The sequence below is a fragment of the Eleginops maclovinus genome, chromosome 12 (genome assembly GCF_036324505.1).
Source record: "Eleginops maclovinus isolate JMC-PN-2008 ecotype Puerto Natales chromosome 12, JC_Emac_rtc_rv5, whole genome shotgun sequence".
NCBI classification, from domain to species: domain Eukaryota; kingdom Metazoa; phylum Chordata; class Actinopteri; order Perciformes; family Eleginopidae; genus Eleginops; species Eleginops maclovinus.
In genome coordinates, this window is record NC_086360.1 from 22,624,277 (window position 1) to 22,639,650 (window position 15,374).

Consider the following 15,374-nt stretch of genomic DNA (forward strand, 5'->3'; position numbering starts at 1 on the left):
TTTTTGGCAAAACAAACTTCTTTTATTCCCCATTTGATTTTTATTATGATCAAGTTAATGAACATAATATACATCTGACTTTGAGACACGTTATTCACATTGTGTAAAATAATAATGTGTAAAATCTGGATTACTCAAAGTGTTGGCAACCAATGGCATTTTGGAATGAAGTGGGTAAACTCAGTCAAAAAGAAAGCTTTTCTGTGGCGATAGCAATTTGAAACATTCAAATATATACAGCAAAAGATTGCTAGAGTCATCACCTTCTCCAGCTGCCTTTTCATAAATATAAATAAAACATCACAGCAATAATGTCTAGCACAATACAACAGACAAGAGACGGGAATCTACAGTATGTTAGGGCTTTAAAACGCGGAGTGAACAGTAGAAAAACTTGCGGATGCTATCTTACATGTACATCTCCACATAGAGTCTTTGTACTCTGCAGGCTTTGAGTCTTCGTTCGGCAAAGCTAGGTATCTTAAATCTTACAGAGTGGTTCTTTCTTCTTAATTTATCAACAGTTTTAGTGAGCACTTTTCTTGTGGGCTGTATGTAAAGTGATTTTTTAAAAATATCCTCCAAGCAGTTCCCAGCTGACTGTAGGAAAGCAGTTTGATTTGTACTTGTAGGAGCACAAAATAATTCAGATTTTGACGTCAGTCTTTTTCAGCTGGCTTCCACAGATATCCAAAGACGGTCGAATAAATCAGGTCGACTCAGTTCAGCTGCTTCATAACAGGGCGATGGGCTTGTTGTTGACCTGTGCACCCATATACTGGGAGACCAGGTGATCCTGGGTGGTGTAGGAGGTGTAGAGACCCGTCACTTGCACATCTGACAGCGGCATGTTTGCTCCGGTGGACATTGGAGTCAGGTGGGCTGTTCCCAAGTCACAGTCTGATAGTCGGAGGGGTGAGTTACTGAAGGTACCCAAAGCATCCAGGTTAAAGCTGTCGTCCTTCATTTCCTCCCACAGATTACCTGAGCAGATGGATGGAGAGGTTAGTATACTGATGCAACACTTCCGATATAAACATTGACACTTAAAAAATGTGTTTACCTTGAAGGGCAAAGTCCATGATGCTGGGGTCCAGCGCATCCACCTCTGTGTGCGTATCACCGTGCACGCTGTAGAAGTCTTCATGCGGCTTGCTGGAGTGCTGGGTGAGTGGACTGTGGCAAAGGTCGGGGACGGTGTGGAGCGGGGGTGTCTGGGCCGGGGCAGGGGACATGGGGGCGAGGCGGGCCTGAGCGTGGAGCTGGGCCTGGAGCTGGTGGTGCTGGTGCATGGGTAAACACGGCAGAGACAGCGTGACTATGGGCTGAGGCTGCATCTGCGACGGGACGGACAGCGGGAGGCCAGTGGGACAGCTGGGGAGACGGGTCATGCCGGCCTCTAAAGCTTTACGCCTGCAGTTCTCCGGGCGGTCTGTGATCAGTTTGTCCAACTCATCTGCAGGAAGAAATACAGATTATCAGACGAGGTGGAAGGATTTTGTCACATTATATTGACTTATAGCTAGAAGTGGGAGAAGTACTCTGATCTTGTACTCAATTAAAAGAATGTAGGAATACTCTGTTACAAATAAAAGTCCTGCATTCAAAATGTTCCTCCATTTCTAAAATTCGACAAATTTTGTTTAAAAGAGGAATGACATTCTTCAGAAAGGCACTTAGTTTACAAATAACTGTGGGCTTATCTGATTCTGACCAAATTGATTTAAACAGCGATTCATCCTTACCCGGGTTAGCCATGCTGCGGCGGATGGCTGGAAGGTCCTTGCGTTTCCACTTCTGCATCTCTTCCTCCATCTTGTCAATTTTGGCAGGGTTCAGCGCCCACAGACAGCCCTTACGGGATGAGCTGCTCGTCTTGTTCTCCACTTTCTCGAAGCATTTGTTTAAGGACAGGTTGTGTCTGACTGAGTTCTTCCATCCATCAGGTGCAGTCTGCATGGAGAAAAGGGGATGTTTATAATAACCCACATGTTTTATTGCATGCAGTCCTTTTCTGTAATATTGACAGAGTAGCATACCTTGAAATAAGGAAAGTGCTCCTTCATAAAGCTATAGATCTCACTGACTGGGAGGCTGCCAGTTTTGCTGTTCTTCAGGGCCATGGCAATCAAACAGCTGGAAAAAAATGACCAGAAAACAATCTTTATTTGAATGTTGTTCAGAAGGAAAAGGCTGAAATACAATAAAGATGATAAGGAATATTTGGTGGGTTTATATGTAAGGTATGTTAGTGAAGCCTGACCTGTAGGAATAGATTGGCTTGGGGAAAGACTTGGGCTGCAGCTCCTGGTCTTGTGGAGCCAGACGAGGTTGTGTGAAAAGACTTTGGTTGTTGAAAGAGACATTGCTATAAAGCCCACCAGTTGAACACTATAAGGAAAAATAGAGAAAATAATTAGGATCTATTTTATTTACATCTGTTCAGAGATCCATTTTATCAACACAAATAACAAAAGACAAATAATCAACAACAAAATGAGAGAGTTTGGTACCTGTTGTCCAGTTTGGGTTAGAGAGTACACCTGCTGGGGGGCAGACTGGTAGACTGAGGTAGGGCACTGGTATCCCGGAGAGGGCATCCCATTCATGGAGAATGGAGACATCTGTAAAGCAGATACAGTGATTTTTGTCAATCAACCCTATACAAAATAACACTTGCTTGTTTGTTTTCTTGTTCCAATTCTTGAAACTCACACTTCCGCTGTGGGTGTTGATGATGCTGATTCCCAGAGGGCTGTGCTGCATGTTGCTCTGGAGGTGCAGCATGGAGCCTTGACCCGCGGTCATCGCAGTCATGTTGCTCAGTTGAGCTGTGAGGAGGAGCATCGAGATTTTTATTAGAAAGAATGAAATAATCCTGAAGAGCTCTCTATTTCCAGAGATATGATGCTGTAGTGTGCAGAAGAATAGGGATTGAAGGTAGTATGTTTGTGATGCTAATATCATCCAAAAATACCACATATTAGAGGATTATAGGTAAGCTTCTATTGAAAGGGATACACAATTACTGTGTTAACATATGGTCTGCAAATTGGACCAGTAAGTATCAATTTAATTTTCTTTTGTATTTATTTTAACAATAATTGTTTGAATTTTTAGATCTGTTTAGCAAAATGCTTACCCTACCAAAATGATGGTTAGAGGTTACATGTCCCGGTGTTATGACTAAAGCCATACATTCTGACAGCAGTCCTTTCCTTTGTTATAAAACGGTGTTTATATCTGCAGATGAGGGAATCAAGCTATCCTGATTATCCAATGAGAGGCTTGATGCAGTTTTTGAATGTAGCACTGTCCCCTCCCTGTCCCCTCACCTGTCTGTTGCTCCAACAGGCTGCCCTGGGGGGGTCCGTTACTGTGGCCTCTGCTATCAGCCATCTGCTGGAGCCGGGGCACATCGACTGAGGTGAGCCATGACAGAGACTGCAGGTCCCCAGGGAGGTCCTCCTCCCTAAGCTGGGAGGGGTCCGTGGTCAGAAGCCTTCAAAAGAGGAGAAAGAGGGGGGGTTAACACGGCTGTCACACACAGACACACACAAGTGGAATTTAAATCTAAACACTAGATAGAACATTTTGTCCTTCAAAGTCAAAACCACTGTAATGAGTGTGAATGTGGGCAAACAGAGATGAAAGCTGCTCAGTGAAGCCGAGCATTAGCCATCCAGGATTTAAGTAGATTAACTACAAGTGTTATTTAGCAGTGACAGTTTCATTCACCGATGGAGTTAAACAAGCTTTCCGTTGAGACTAATTCATCTGTTAGGATTAATTTTCTCTAAGACACTGATCTTTGTTTTTCTAATTATTAACAAAATTCATTTTAAAGTCATTTAAATAATTTAGTATTTGATGTTTCACAGGAATATTTTTTCAACCCGTAATTTAATAAATGTTCTATAAAAGGAATTAAATGTAGGCTTTCTGTTAACCAGTGCCTTGCTAGTACCAATCAGCTTCAGTCATTACGTTTTTTATGTGGCGAACCTCGAAGAGAAAGCAAAGAAAGGAGAGGAATCCTCTTGAATCCTCTCCAGTCTTCTCTGCACACACACACATACTGTGCAAAGGTTTAGTAATTGGGGTCGCTATGACAACACACACTTTTCAGTTAGGGTCTGTGGACAGTGAAGGAGTACAACCCCCCTCAAACACACACACAAAATCTAATAAAAAAAAAAATCAACCCTGTGTCAGGTGACCGGGGCCTCGCCTTCCACCATTGGCTGAATCGTAAGTAAACAACGCATGGGATGGTTTGAAACATGGGACAGCAGCACATGTTGCCTGTAACAGTTGGCCTTGTCTATTGAAAAATGATCACCTATTGTGTCCCAAACGACAAATCTGCCCAGTGGCACGTGGCCCTATTGTCTTCCCCAGACCCTTCCTTGATTGTCTCTGTCGTTTCTTTTCTTTACACAGCCCCCTTGCATTAATCTGTTGGAATGACAGCCCTCACATAAGAGGGACAAATAGGATGCCATCTGCTTCCCTGTCCCTTTCCAGCCTCTAACCTCACCCAACCCCCTTCCCCCATTGCCTTGCCCCGTCCTCCGTTAATGGGGGAAATCAACGGAGCCTCGGGCCAGTGGGGGGTGCAAGTGTAGTTTGAGGTCAGGGCTCTGTGTCTGCCGTCTAAAGCAGTGACATCATTGCAGCCAGGAATCAGCAGCACACGTCCTGGAACACCTTGCATGCGCCAGTAAAGGATTCAGAGTGATCATCCTTTTTTTGCAGCAGGTGGCATTGTGAAGTTTAACACCTATCTGGAGCTGGAGCTTTAAAGTTTACCGTTAAGATGACAGACTTACTCTTTATCTGTCTGCCTTGTTGCTACCTTGTCTTAAAATACAGAAATGATATCCAAGCATAAAAGTCTGAGAGTCTATGACTTATTGAGACTTTTTTAAATGTTGGTTTTGTATTTTTTTTTAAAGCACAGCAGTGTGCATACATTCAAATCAAACTATGAATAATATTTGCTATGGCTTTTCTTCTACGCTTTCACAAATCTACTCAATGTGGCAATTTCCCATCATAAAAGCCTGATACAAACTGATAGAAATGTAAAGATGATACATGGGGGGGCTTATTCCCACTCCCCTCCTCTCTCTCAATCAGCAGCATAGAAATTGTTCACTGAAGCAAAACATGTTGAGCTGGTGTCTCCATGTATCATCCCAGCCTTCCCAGAGGTTCAACAACACAAAATATTGCACCTCCTCCTCCCTCCCTGCCTCCCTCCCTCCCCTCCTTCCTCCATTTCTAATTGGGAGCCACTTGTGCATACTGGTGACCCAGAGCGCCCGTCTCCCCCTGAGCAGGCAGGCCAAGAGGCTCAGGCTCTCCGTGTGCCGACAGCGGGAGTGTAAACAGAGCTGATGGTTTCTGACAGATCCTTTCAGACCGAAAATCATTTATTCTTCAGGACTTTTTTCTCCTTTTTCATGAAACCCCCCATGCACAAAAAGAGCTGTCCATCTACCTTCAGATTAAACATAGTCGGTTTGGACAGTTTGTTCCATGACCATTTGGGAAACAACTTTGAAGGTTTGACAAATAAAAATATGCCTTTTATCTATTGAGGCGTCACATATTTGATCCTAAGGGTTCTTGACAATATGCAACACATTTTAATATGTTTAGTGGTAAAGGATCCTGATACAACTCATTTCAAACAGTTTTTAAATCTCAAGGCTTACCTGTAGTCCTGTGGAGATGGATGATGCCCAGCATTCTCAATTATTCCTGACATCCTGGATGTTATGCCACCTTCTATCATTTCCTGGGATATGTGGTATCACTGCAATGAAATAAACACACTTCAGGTTATCCACCAAGGAAATATTCAAACTGAGTTCAATGTAGAATGAATGATCACAATATTGATAATATGTGAATGGTGTCTTCTTCATTAAATAAATACAGCAATCCTGAAAATACAAAATTGTTCCAGGAAAATAATACATTTTAAACTAAAATGCACAGTTCCATAAACATCAAATATAACAAAAAGGTAATTCGAAATTAATAAATGGTAGCACATAAAATGTGTATTTGGCATCAGTGTGCCTTTGTTGTATTCAAAGCCCATTTTACAGTTTAGAGGATTTATTATTTTCACTTATTCAATTTCATAGAAATGCATAGAATGAATAACTTGTGCTCAATTCAAGTGTTCAGTTTAAATGTTTACATAACAATTTGGACACATTACCTCAGGTTTAAATGGCATTCAGCCTTCCAACAGATAAACTATAGTAAAGATTTATAAAAAACACATTAAAATATCAATATTCTCATGAAGAAACAACAATCCGGCAAAGACTATGGTGAGATAAAAAAGAAACAATTAAAATGTACCTGTTTTGGATGATATTGAAGAAAGTGTGAGCTGGTCGGAGCCCCTACTGTATTTCGCTGTGTTGCACTTGATTCTCCAAAAACCGTTTTTAAATTTCCCTCTCTGGAGCTGTCCAGCGCTCGCACATGCGCAGTGGAGACTTCAGCAGAGCTCCCAGGCGCCCGGGGGGCAGGAGGATCCCATGAGTTTGACAGCTGCTGTTAATGCAGTGCCTGTTAACAGTCCCTACAACATCCACACTTCACACAGCAGAAGTAGCGATGTCGAGATTTGATATTTCTCTCAGTTTTGGGGGGGATTTGTGCCACAGTGCGGTCGTGGTTCAATCCTCAACTGCATCCATACAACTCCTTGTATTAAAAGTCAGGTCATACTTCCCCCAAATGTTGTAGTCCTCCTACTAGATCGTTATTAGAAAGATAAGAGTATTGATTTTTTAGAGGAATTATGCCCACTGTCTTTCTTACACTGTCCTGTGTGCCTGTCCCTCCAGTGGTAGTGGCACACAGGTGCGTCTTATCAAAACACCAAACACGAGGTAAGGCCTAAATCCTGAGTATTTTCCCCAAAAAATATCAGATTGAGTGTAATAAAATCAGCTTGAAAAAAAATGCATAAAATATTAAATATCCATTTAGCTCCACTATCTCTTCCTGTCAGGTTATTCCCAGCTCTCTCGATCAGGTCTAAGACGATTTGAGTCGCTACTTCTGTTGGCATCTGTGTAGGCTATGTGAGTGTGAACTTTTTTTTAAGGGAAGTGTTTGCAGATAATTTGCTTCCCGCCGCTGTGGCCGCGTCCTGCTCCTCTCAGCAGTGGGAAAAGCAGCCTGGGAGGCGCGGAGGGAGGGCCGGGGGCCGGTGGGCTGCAGCAGGAGGCGGCAAACACTCTCAGTCTGCAGGTCCACTTAAAGAAAAAAGTCGCATGAATCTGTCTCAGATTGGTACACATTTCACTTTAATCAAGGACATAAGAAATGCACCACCTTCTCATTTATAAGTTAACTTAAATGTGCTTTCGGTTTCGTGAACTTTGCGATGTGATTTCTGTATTTCATATCTTTATTTCTCTGTACAGCACTTTGGTCTGGAGGTTTTAAAGAGCTTTACAAATAAAGTTGTATTGTATAAGCTCAAGTGTGAATGAACTAACAAACACACTTCCACCTGCTGATTTTCAATAGGCATTTCTTCAAATGAAAAATAACACTAAAACATTTTTTATCTTGAGCCCATTGGGTTGACGTTTGGTGAGTTTTTAGGAAATGTTATTTACCTTTTCCCCATGTGTAAACAGAGAAATTCATTCGTCAGAAAAAGGACGATTAGAGTTGAAAATTGGTGTTGGAACTTGTTTGTTGTTTACTTTTACCACATTTTCTGAGCAAGAAACATTCGTATCTGATTGCCTGCATTCACAGACCGCAGGGGTCCTTATGGAGACTCCAGGGGGTCCCCACCAAAAGGAAAAGTTATATTTTCCATTGTTTGATTAGAACTTTAATGGGCTGCCTTTCGAATCAAATGTATCACCTTAAACAGTTGTATGATTCATAGAAGATATCAAGAATGACAGAAATGTGCTGAAAAAAACAAAAGACGTGGTTGATGAGATGACACACGCAGGGATTTTCTTTGCAGAATTAAATGGAAAACCTGTTAGAGATTAAAATGTTGCTGCCGGAAATTAAAGGGGAATTCCTTAAAGTCTGTAGGGAGACTTCAGTGACAGCAGCAGTATCAGCCCCATGGGACCCTACAGATGGTAAATCGGCCTGTCACAATAGGCACAATCAATGATTACATGCATGAACGTAACGGACAAAAACAAGACCGTCACCATCCTCAGACACCCTGAAGGTCCTAAAGCCCGCAGGGTTATGATCTGGAAACTGAGGGGCAACGTGAAAGGGGGTGGGTGGGGGGGGGGGGGCTCATCCTGTGTGAGATGCTGCAGGTCAAGAGTAGGTGGTGAGGGTGGTGTCATGAAGGTGACCACTGCATATGTGTTCACTTAAAAAATATGTAACTGTAATTGTATTGTTTTTTTTGGACATGCATATAATTTACTTCATCCTTCATTACTTACACATTGGTCTTTCAAGATAATCTTGCACTATTTTATTGTTTTTAAAATGTGTTTTATTGTCTTATGTCTGCTTTGTGTTGTATTGTTGGAGGAGCCTACGACTTAAGCATATGACACAACTGTGCATGAAGTCCACAGGTGCAAAACAGGTCAAATCTCTTTGTACAATTTGTTCATCAATTATTGAGTGAAATGCCAGCTGCAGGGGTTGGACAAAAAATACACATAACTTGCTAACAGAATTAGTCTATTGGCAGTCAAATAATTGGCCAATCTGAATAATAATTTCAGTTACGTTTTAACTGAAACAGCAAATATGTCAGATACTTTTGAGAGGATTTGCTGGTGTTTTATGTACAAGAAAATGTATATATTTCCATTATTTGGGGTGTTGGCCTGAAAACAAAAACCCGATTTGATTAAATCAACTCACGTTTTAGAAAATTGAAATGGATGGTTTTTTTTCACTGATGTTTGTTTTATTTCATAGACCAAATGCAGAGGACAGGAAGCGATGGAAACAAATGTTCTGCACATGATGCGACCCCTAACTGGCGCAGAAGTAAGTTGTTATGTTGCTTTGTAATTGCTTGGTGCTGTTGTAGTTATGCAACAAATTGAATTTCCAATTGATCACATTTCAGTCATTAAATTCTGTCAAAAATACAAGATGCGGCAAAGGGTAAGGCAGTGGTCACTTTGGCAGCTGCAATTACATATGGTTTTTGTTGTGTTTTCTCCTTACTGCATTTCATCATTTGTTAGGCACTAGAAAATAAATACTTCTGAAACATATTCATTATTTTATTAAGTGTGCATATGTTTAGTAAATATGAGCATTTGGTGATATTAAAAAGCAGAGAGCGAAAAAGTATTCGTCAAAGTAACAATACTACAAAAGTATCCAGCATTTCAGGATCCTGTTCATTTTGTATTGGATTAAACTGACTGATACATTCATTTCAACTCCAATTGGTTGAGCTCAATTTAATTAGTGTATATGTTGGGTAGCTCTATATATTTATCAATTAAATCTGCAAAGTGACTTAAGCATTACGCAAGCAACATTTTACAACACTTTGGGAAATGAACTCAAGGCGTTTTCCACATTGCTAAGAAGTTGAAAACACCTACAAATCTATGTAATCTCTCATGCTAGCTGCTGGTCTGAGCATCAGGAGTTATTTCAGGCTCAGTGTCTTCAACATGTGCACGGGAGGAGCTGGCGATTAAACCCCCAAACCTATGATTAGAGGACAGCCTGTTCCTCTCCTGAGCTACACCTTTACCATATGTGTGGTTAAATACAGCATTTATTTATGACCAGGTAGCGACATGTATTCTTTCTTTATGAATTTAACAGGGACAGTGCACATTAATAACATTTCTGTAAATGCTCAAGAGTAAATGCTGGACAGATGTTGTAAATCACCCTACAACTAATTTCATTTCAAATAACAAGTTAATTCAATCAGTAAAGACATGTAACATAGAGGCTAACAATACTGCAAATGCGAATGAAAAACCATTAAACAAAACATGCATATTAAATGGCAAGAAGATAGCAACAGGTTAAGGCACAGGCAGAACAGACAGACAGAGATTTTAGATTGACTAAAATAACTTTTCCTGAGCTGAGTAATGCAATCTCCTCTTGCTGCACCTCTTATTAATGTATACCCAGTTTTCAGTATGGTGATAAACTGTCTGAGAGGCTGTGAGGTAAGGCCGTGGATGATCTTGTACAGAAGGCAAGCATTTGCATGTTTAACGTTTTCCCAGCTCAACAAGTTGTATTTTTTAAGTATTGGGCCGTGATGAGAATGATCAGATTTCTCAGGAAGTATTTTAAAGTTTGTATCACAACCAGGTTAATGGAAATCACTCTGAGAGCTTTTCCTGGCTGTGTGATGATGTGCAGGGACACACAGTGACGGCCCTACTCGCTCATGGCTGATCAGGAGTAATATGGAAACAATGGGATCACCGCCTGAGGGCTGGCCTCTGTTTTTAGCCTGTGTTTTTGTCTTGCACCAAGTGTTTACTCAAAACACCTCAGCCCCTCTGAGAACGAGGTCAGCTCGCTCCCTCCAATCAGACACAGTGTCCCCCCCAGAACAACGTGTCACCCAGAGTGACCCTTTCGGCCACACAGAGGAAGCTGCTGTCAGCCATGCTAGCCAAAGAGTAGCAACAGTGTCCTGCCAAATACTTTTTTTTTCTCAGTGAAGCTTCAACCTGGATGGAGCAGATTGCCAGGCTCAGGTTGCCTTGTTAAATGTCAGCCAGTCAGAGATAACAGAACAGGTTTCAGTATACTTACAGCTTCCACAGCGGGAGGACCAAATTAAACAATCTCAGCATAAAGGTGTTATTAATTTATGTGTAGCCTTAAAAATTAACAGCGAAAGCCTGAGAGTGCAGCTCAGCAACGTTATGATTTAAGAAACTTGTGTAATAGGGACAGTTTATCCAAATCACAAGCAAAATATGAAGCACCATACAAGCCCTTGCAATATATAGCCATTTAGACAGTTTACATTTTATTTGGCAACACTTAAAGGATGGTCACTCAATGCATTTCAAACTGTTTACACACGTTTTATTGAGTTGCAATACAAGAACAATGAAGATTAACATGTGCCACTTAACCCATTGCTGAATTACATTTGACAAAGTGAGCAGCAATAAAAAGGCTCATGTCTAATTCAAAGGACTTGCCAACCTTTAATGAGAATTATACACATTATTTCTTTTGCATGTTTTCGTTTTGAATTGTCATAGTAGGAAAATGTGAATCAATCACTTGTCTCTGATCCCAGTGAGCCTTGACAGTCAGCCAGCATAAGCAATAGCAGGTCTATAAACCATAGGAGGTAAATGGAAATGAGACATCATACATTTGTTGGTGATTTAGTAAACTTACCCTATAACAACAAGGACTTCAACATGCTGCTGCTACATTAACTTAAGTACTATACTTGTACATCTGCTTTCATACCGTGCCATCTAATCAGCTATATTTCATACTTCTAAATTCATTGCCAGACTTAAAATCAGTGGCTTTTTTTTGTGTGTTAGGTTTAATATTGGTCAAGCAAAAGTGCCCCTGCAGCCCAGATGAATCCACTTCTAACGGCAGGCGACTTCTGTGGACAGACTGCTGAACATCACTTTCCCATTGTCCTGCAGGATCACAGAAAAAACTATTTTAAAGGTTAACAGAGGTCAATTGTGTTGACCTCTGAGTGACCTGTGTCAACACCAAAGCCTCTGGTCTGAGGCGAGGTCAGTCCTTCTCCTTAACCCAAAGGGTAAAGATGGAGCAAAAGTCCTCTTCTTTTTCCACATCCGATTGAGTGCAAAAAGCCTCCTTTCCAAAAGAGCACTCGGTAACTTTTTTATGTGTCACAGCAGGCACATGATGTCCCCTAAGGGTGTCACTCAGACACCCCTAAGTCAAGTTGTCTGAATAAATGTGCATTTAGTTTTTGCAGTGACCTTGCAGAAGTCATCAGAGCTCGTAAATATTTAATTCCTGTGTGTGTGTGTGAGCGGGTATTTGGAGAAGAAAATGATCAAATCGAGGTGAATGCAATGCAATGTTTGAACGTAAATTGCACAATCACAAGACAGAGTAAGAAATTACGATCACAAGAGGGACTAAATGATGTTGTACATCCTTTTGGTGTCTTAAGCAGGACAGAAATGATCAACGTTTTTAAAAAAAGAATCCAATGTGGAGTATGAAGTAACCTTTTTGACACCAGCATTTTGGGACTAAAATGATGACGGGGCCCAGGCTTCGTTACGCTGCTCTGAAAAATTAGAATAATGGACTATGAAAGAGGGAGAGATCCAAAGAAAGGGACAGGGGAAGAAAGAAAGCCTTTGGGAAAAGAGGAATTAGATAGGAAGAGAGGGAGAAATAAAGAGAGGGAAACAGTGAAATGGAGACAAAATGAGAAGGAGAGAAAAGAGAGGGGGCAGTAGTGGTTTGATGTGAGTGTTATCATCAGCTCTCATTCTCAGCATGGATTCTATAATGGGAAAATCAACCTCTCTGACTCCTGTGTAATTGGATTTGCCGGGTCTCGTGCTGAATCAGAGCCCAGTGGGTAGCACAAAGCTTGTTAAGATTGGACAAGCATTGCTGGGCCGCTGGGCCAGGAGAAGAGGTGGGGCATCGACAGAGGTAACCTTGACAACTTTTCTGAAGTGGAGGAGTGTGAATAATTCAAATGTGTTGAACAATCAAATGCTCATCATTTATAGACACTGGAGTGAAAGATTTCCAATCAATCCATTAATTGTTTCATAAAGTGTTTCTTTTGTTACCATTAGGTTACCGTGGCAGAGAGATTGGACACCAGCGTTACCTGTGAGGGAGTTTGTTTTAATGGTGGTAACCAGGTAACTCAAGTAAACACAGTTTTTACTCTCCACAAAGCTACAATAAGGCATGGTCAATTTTATACACGCAATTCAGTCTCACAATGAACTACAATTCCTGTATCAAATCCAGTTTAACAGTGGTACAGTATCCCTTTATATGTTATAGATAGATACATTATAAAAGCATTAACAACATGCTGACATCAGCATTAAGTTCAACGTAAGCCAGAATCAGAATCCCTTTATTCCTCCCACAGAGGGGAAATTTAAATTTGCTCATCATAACTGAGATACTTTGCAGAAACCTACAACCACTTTTGAAAAAGATACCCACACTGCTGTAGGATGACTAAACATGAGAGTGTTGGGAAGAGGAAAGGAGTGCCTCGTTGTCATCACAAACCGTATCCAGCTAGGCCAACGTCACGTCTTATTCCCAGGTAAGAAAATGACTGTATAACAAAGGTTGAGATGTCAAGCCAACATGTTATTGTTGGGCAATATGGTCTGCCTAGCCTTGTGGATTACAAGACTGTGTGTTTTACATCTTTTCTATTTCAAGTTTTCTGTATTTTATTAAATGTTTTTGTTAAAGCTTGCATTTACTGTAAGGGCATGCTGGGTTTAAGGTTTTGACCGAAAATTGCTATGTCACTGGTTCACATCTGGCCAATCTCCCTTGCCCTTCATTCCCTCCCCGTTAATGCCATTAAGGGAATTTAGTTTAGGGAAAATAAGTATTAGGATTGGATTGACTGGAATTAAAGTGCTGTTTTCTGGTAATAGTTTCCATCCAAGCAAAAAAATGAGGTAATTGCATCTGGGCATCAACCCAGTAGCATTGTGCAGAAGCACTAAGCATTGGCAGCTCGGACGGCCGCTCATAACAATGGTTCTCCCCTCACCAACATTGTTATACTATAGAATAAAGCAGTTGGTGATTAGTCTGTAATGTATCCATCTAATCAAAGATCAGTAACCAGACCTTGACTGTGCCAGCAGGGAAGAAGAAGACAGGGGGCTTTTAAGCTGTTGGTAGTGATGTAATGGAGCTTAGACACGGAGAAGATGGAGAGAGGGAAAGGGGGATGGTTGGATTGGTGTGGTTTGGATCTTGTTTCTGTATCGTTATGTTACACTCAGTAGAGCAGTAGATACCCAGGTAAGCACTGAGTAAGATCTCCCTGTCCCTCCACCTCCCACGACATGAATGATTAAGCACCTGGCCCATAGTGCCTTGGGCCTTTGCATATGTGCACGCAGGCCTCCACTCAGCATCACCAACCCACTACTACTACTGCACACTGGATGAATGAGCTGCAAAACAAACCAGAGGAGAGGACAGTTGATGTGTTTTTTATTAGTATAATACAAGCTGGACAAATTAACTGTCAACCATCCAGTGTTTACAGGTTCACTGATGGTCTTCATGCAAGCAGACACAGGAGGACACGCCGTCCTGGTTTAACTTCCCTCAAGACTTTTTTTCCACAGTTTGGATCCTCATCGAAAACCTGCATCTGACGGCAGAATATTAACAGAGCTTCAGAAATGCAGGTTTGACTTGTGTTTGTGTCATTGTGTAAAGTGTTCATTTGGTTAAGTGTGTTGCATTATAAAGTTTAGTTATCAGATGATGTCAAAGAGTTTTAAGAACTGTAGTGACCCGTTTACCAAAGGCATCTAAAGAAAATGGATCCAAGTCCCGTTGTAAGTCACATTTTATGACTGACTAACATGAGAAGATCAATCCTACCCTCACTTCACTCCTAAATAGTAAATAAGCAGATTTCCCAAAACTAATGCGATACATCGATATTGAGTAACAGGACCTTGGTCGGTACCACCTGAGCCGAAACAAAACAGATAATCCCTTTCTCTTAGGCGGAGATATTACCAATACATGAGATAATCAGACAAAATCGTCTTTAAGAGGGAGATAAACTTCACCACTTACTCTCTGCTAATTTAACCCTAACCCCCCCCCCATCCTTTGTCTAGAGATACCTCGGCTTCTCACACAGATGAGGTCACTCTGTCTCAGGCAACACTGACACTCTAGACCAAGATGAGGGACCATCTCTTAATTAAAATACAATTGGTTGTGCTCTGAGGTAGCAAGGCAATTCACCTGATCTGACAATGGCTTGATGGATTCCTTACATAACCATTCTTTCCGCTGTGCATGTGATTGGGCTGTCGAATGTTTAATTATAACTAGAATTACAACCCAGTTCACTCAGTATGTATTATATAAAGCCACAAAAACACATGCACAAGGAAAACTTTTTTCTATATATTCAGGGGCTTTCTTCAACTCTTTCTTTCTTGTCCTGCTGGACTGAGAACGCCCATTCAATGTTCAGCCTTTCTAGCACAGTGTCATTAGAAACACTTGTGCATGCTGCAGACAGCTTTCTTAAAAAGAAATACCTGCAGGACACCAAAGGGAACTTGAATGGGAGACCACAAACCTTTCGATTTTGTCAGTGCGCGGAATGACCT

The 15,374-nt window shown here is 41.3% G+C and overlaps 1 protein-coding gene across 1 annotated transcript; it reads right to left on the reverse strand.

Annotated features, from left to right (window-relative positions):
• Positions 1-33: 33 nt before the first annotated feature.
• Positions 34-5,818, reverse strand: foxn4 (forkhead box N4). Its single transcript, XM_063896733.1, has 9 exons — positions 5,724-5,818; positions 3,336-3,502; positions 2,716-2,831; positions 2,514-2,624; positions 2,264-2,391; positions 2,040-2,136; positions 1,746-1,953; positions 1,064-1,456; positions 34-984 (listed from the first exon to the last, which is right to left on the reverse strand). The coding sequence occupies exons 1-9, from the start codon at positions 5,801-5,803 to the stop codon at positions 734-736; spliced, it is 1,551 nt and encodes a 516-aa protein (XP_063752803.1). The 5' UTR covers positions 5,804-5,818; the 3' UTR covers positions 34-733.
• Positions 5,819-15,374: the final 9,556 nt, after the last annotated feature.

Excerpts from the sequence above, each read along its gene's own strand:
- foxn4 (XM_063896733.1), bottom strand. The coding sequence starts at position 5,803 with ATGATAGAAGGTGGCATAACATCCAGGATGTCAGGAATAATTGAGAAT. Across the intron at positions 2,832-3,335 it reads CCTGTTGGAGCAACAGACAG|CTCAACTGAGCAACATGACT; the intron begins GTGAGGGGACAG and ends TCCTCCTCACAG. Across the intron at positions 2,137-2,263 it reads AAGCCAATCTATTCCTACAG|CTGTTTGATTGCCATGGCCC; the intron begins GTCAGGCTTCAC and ends ATTTTTTTCCAG.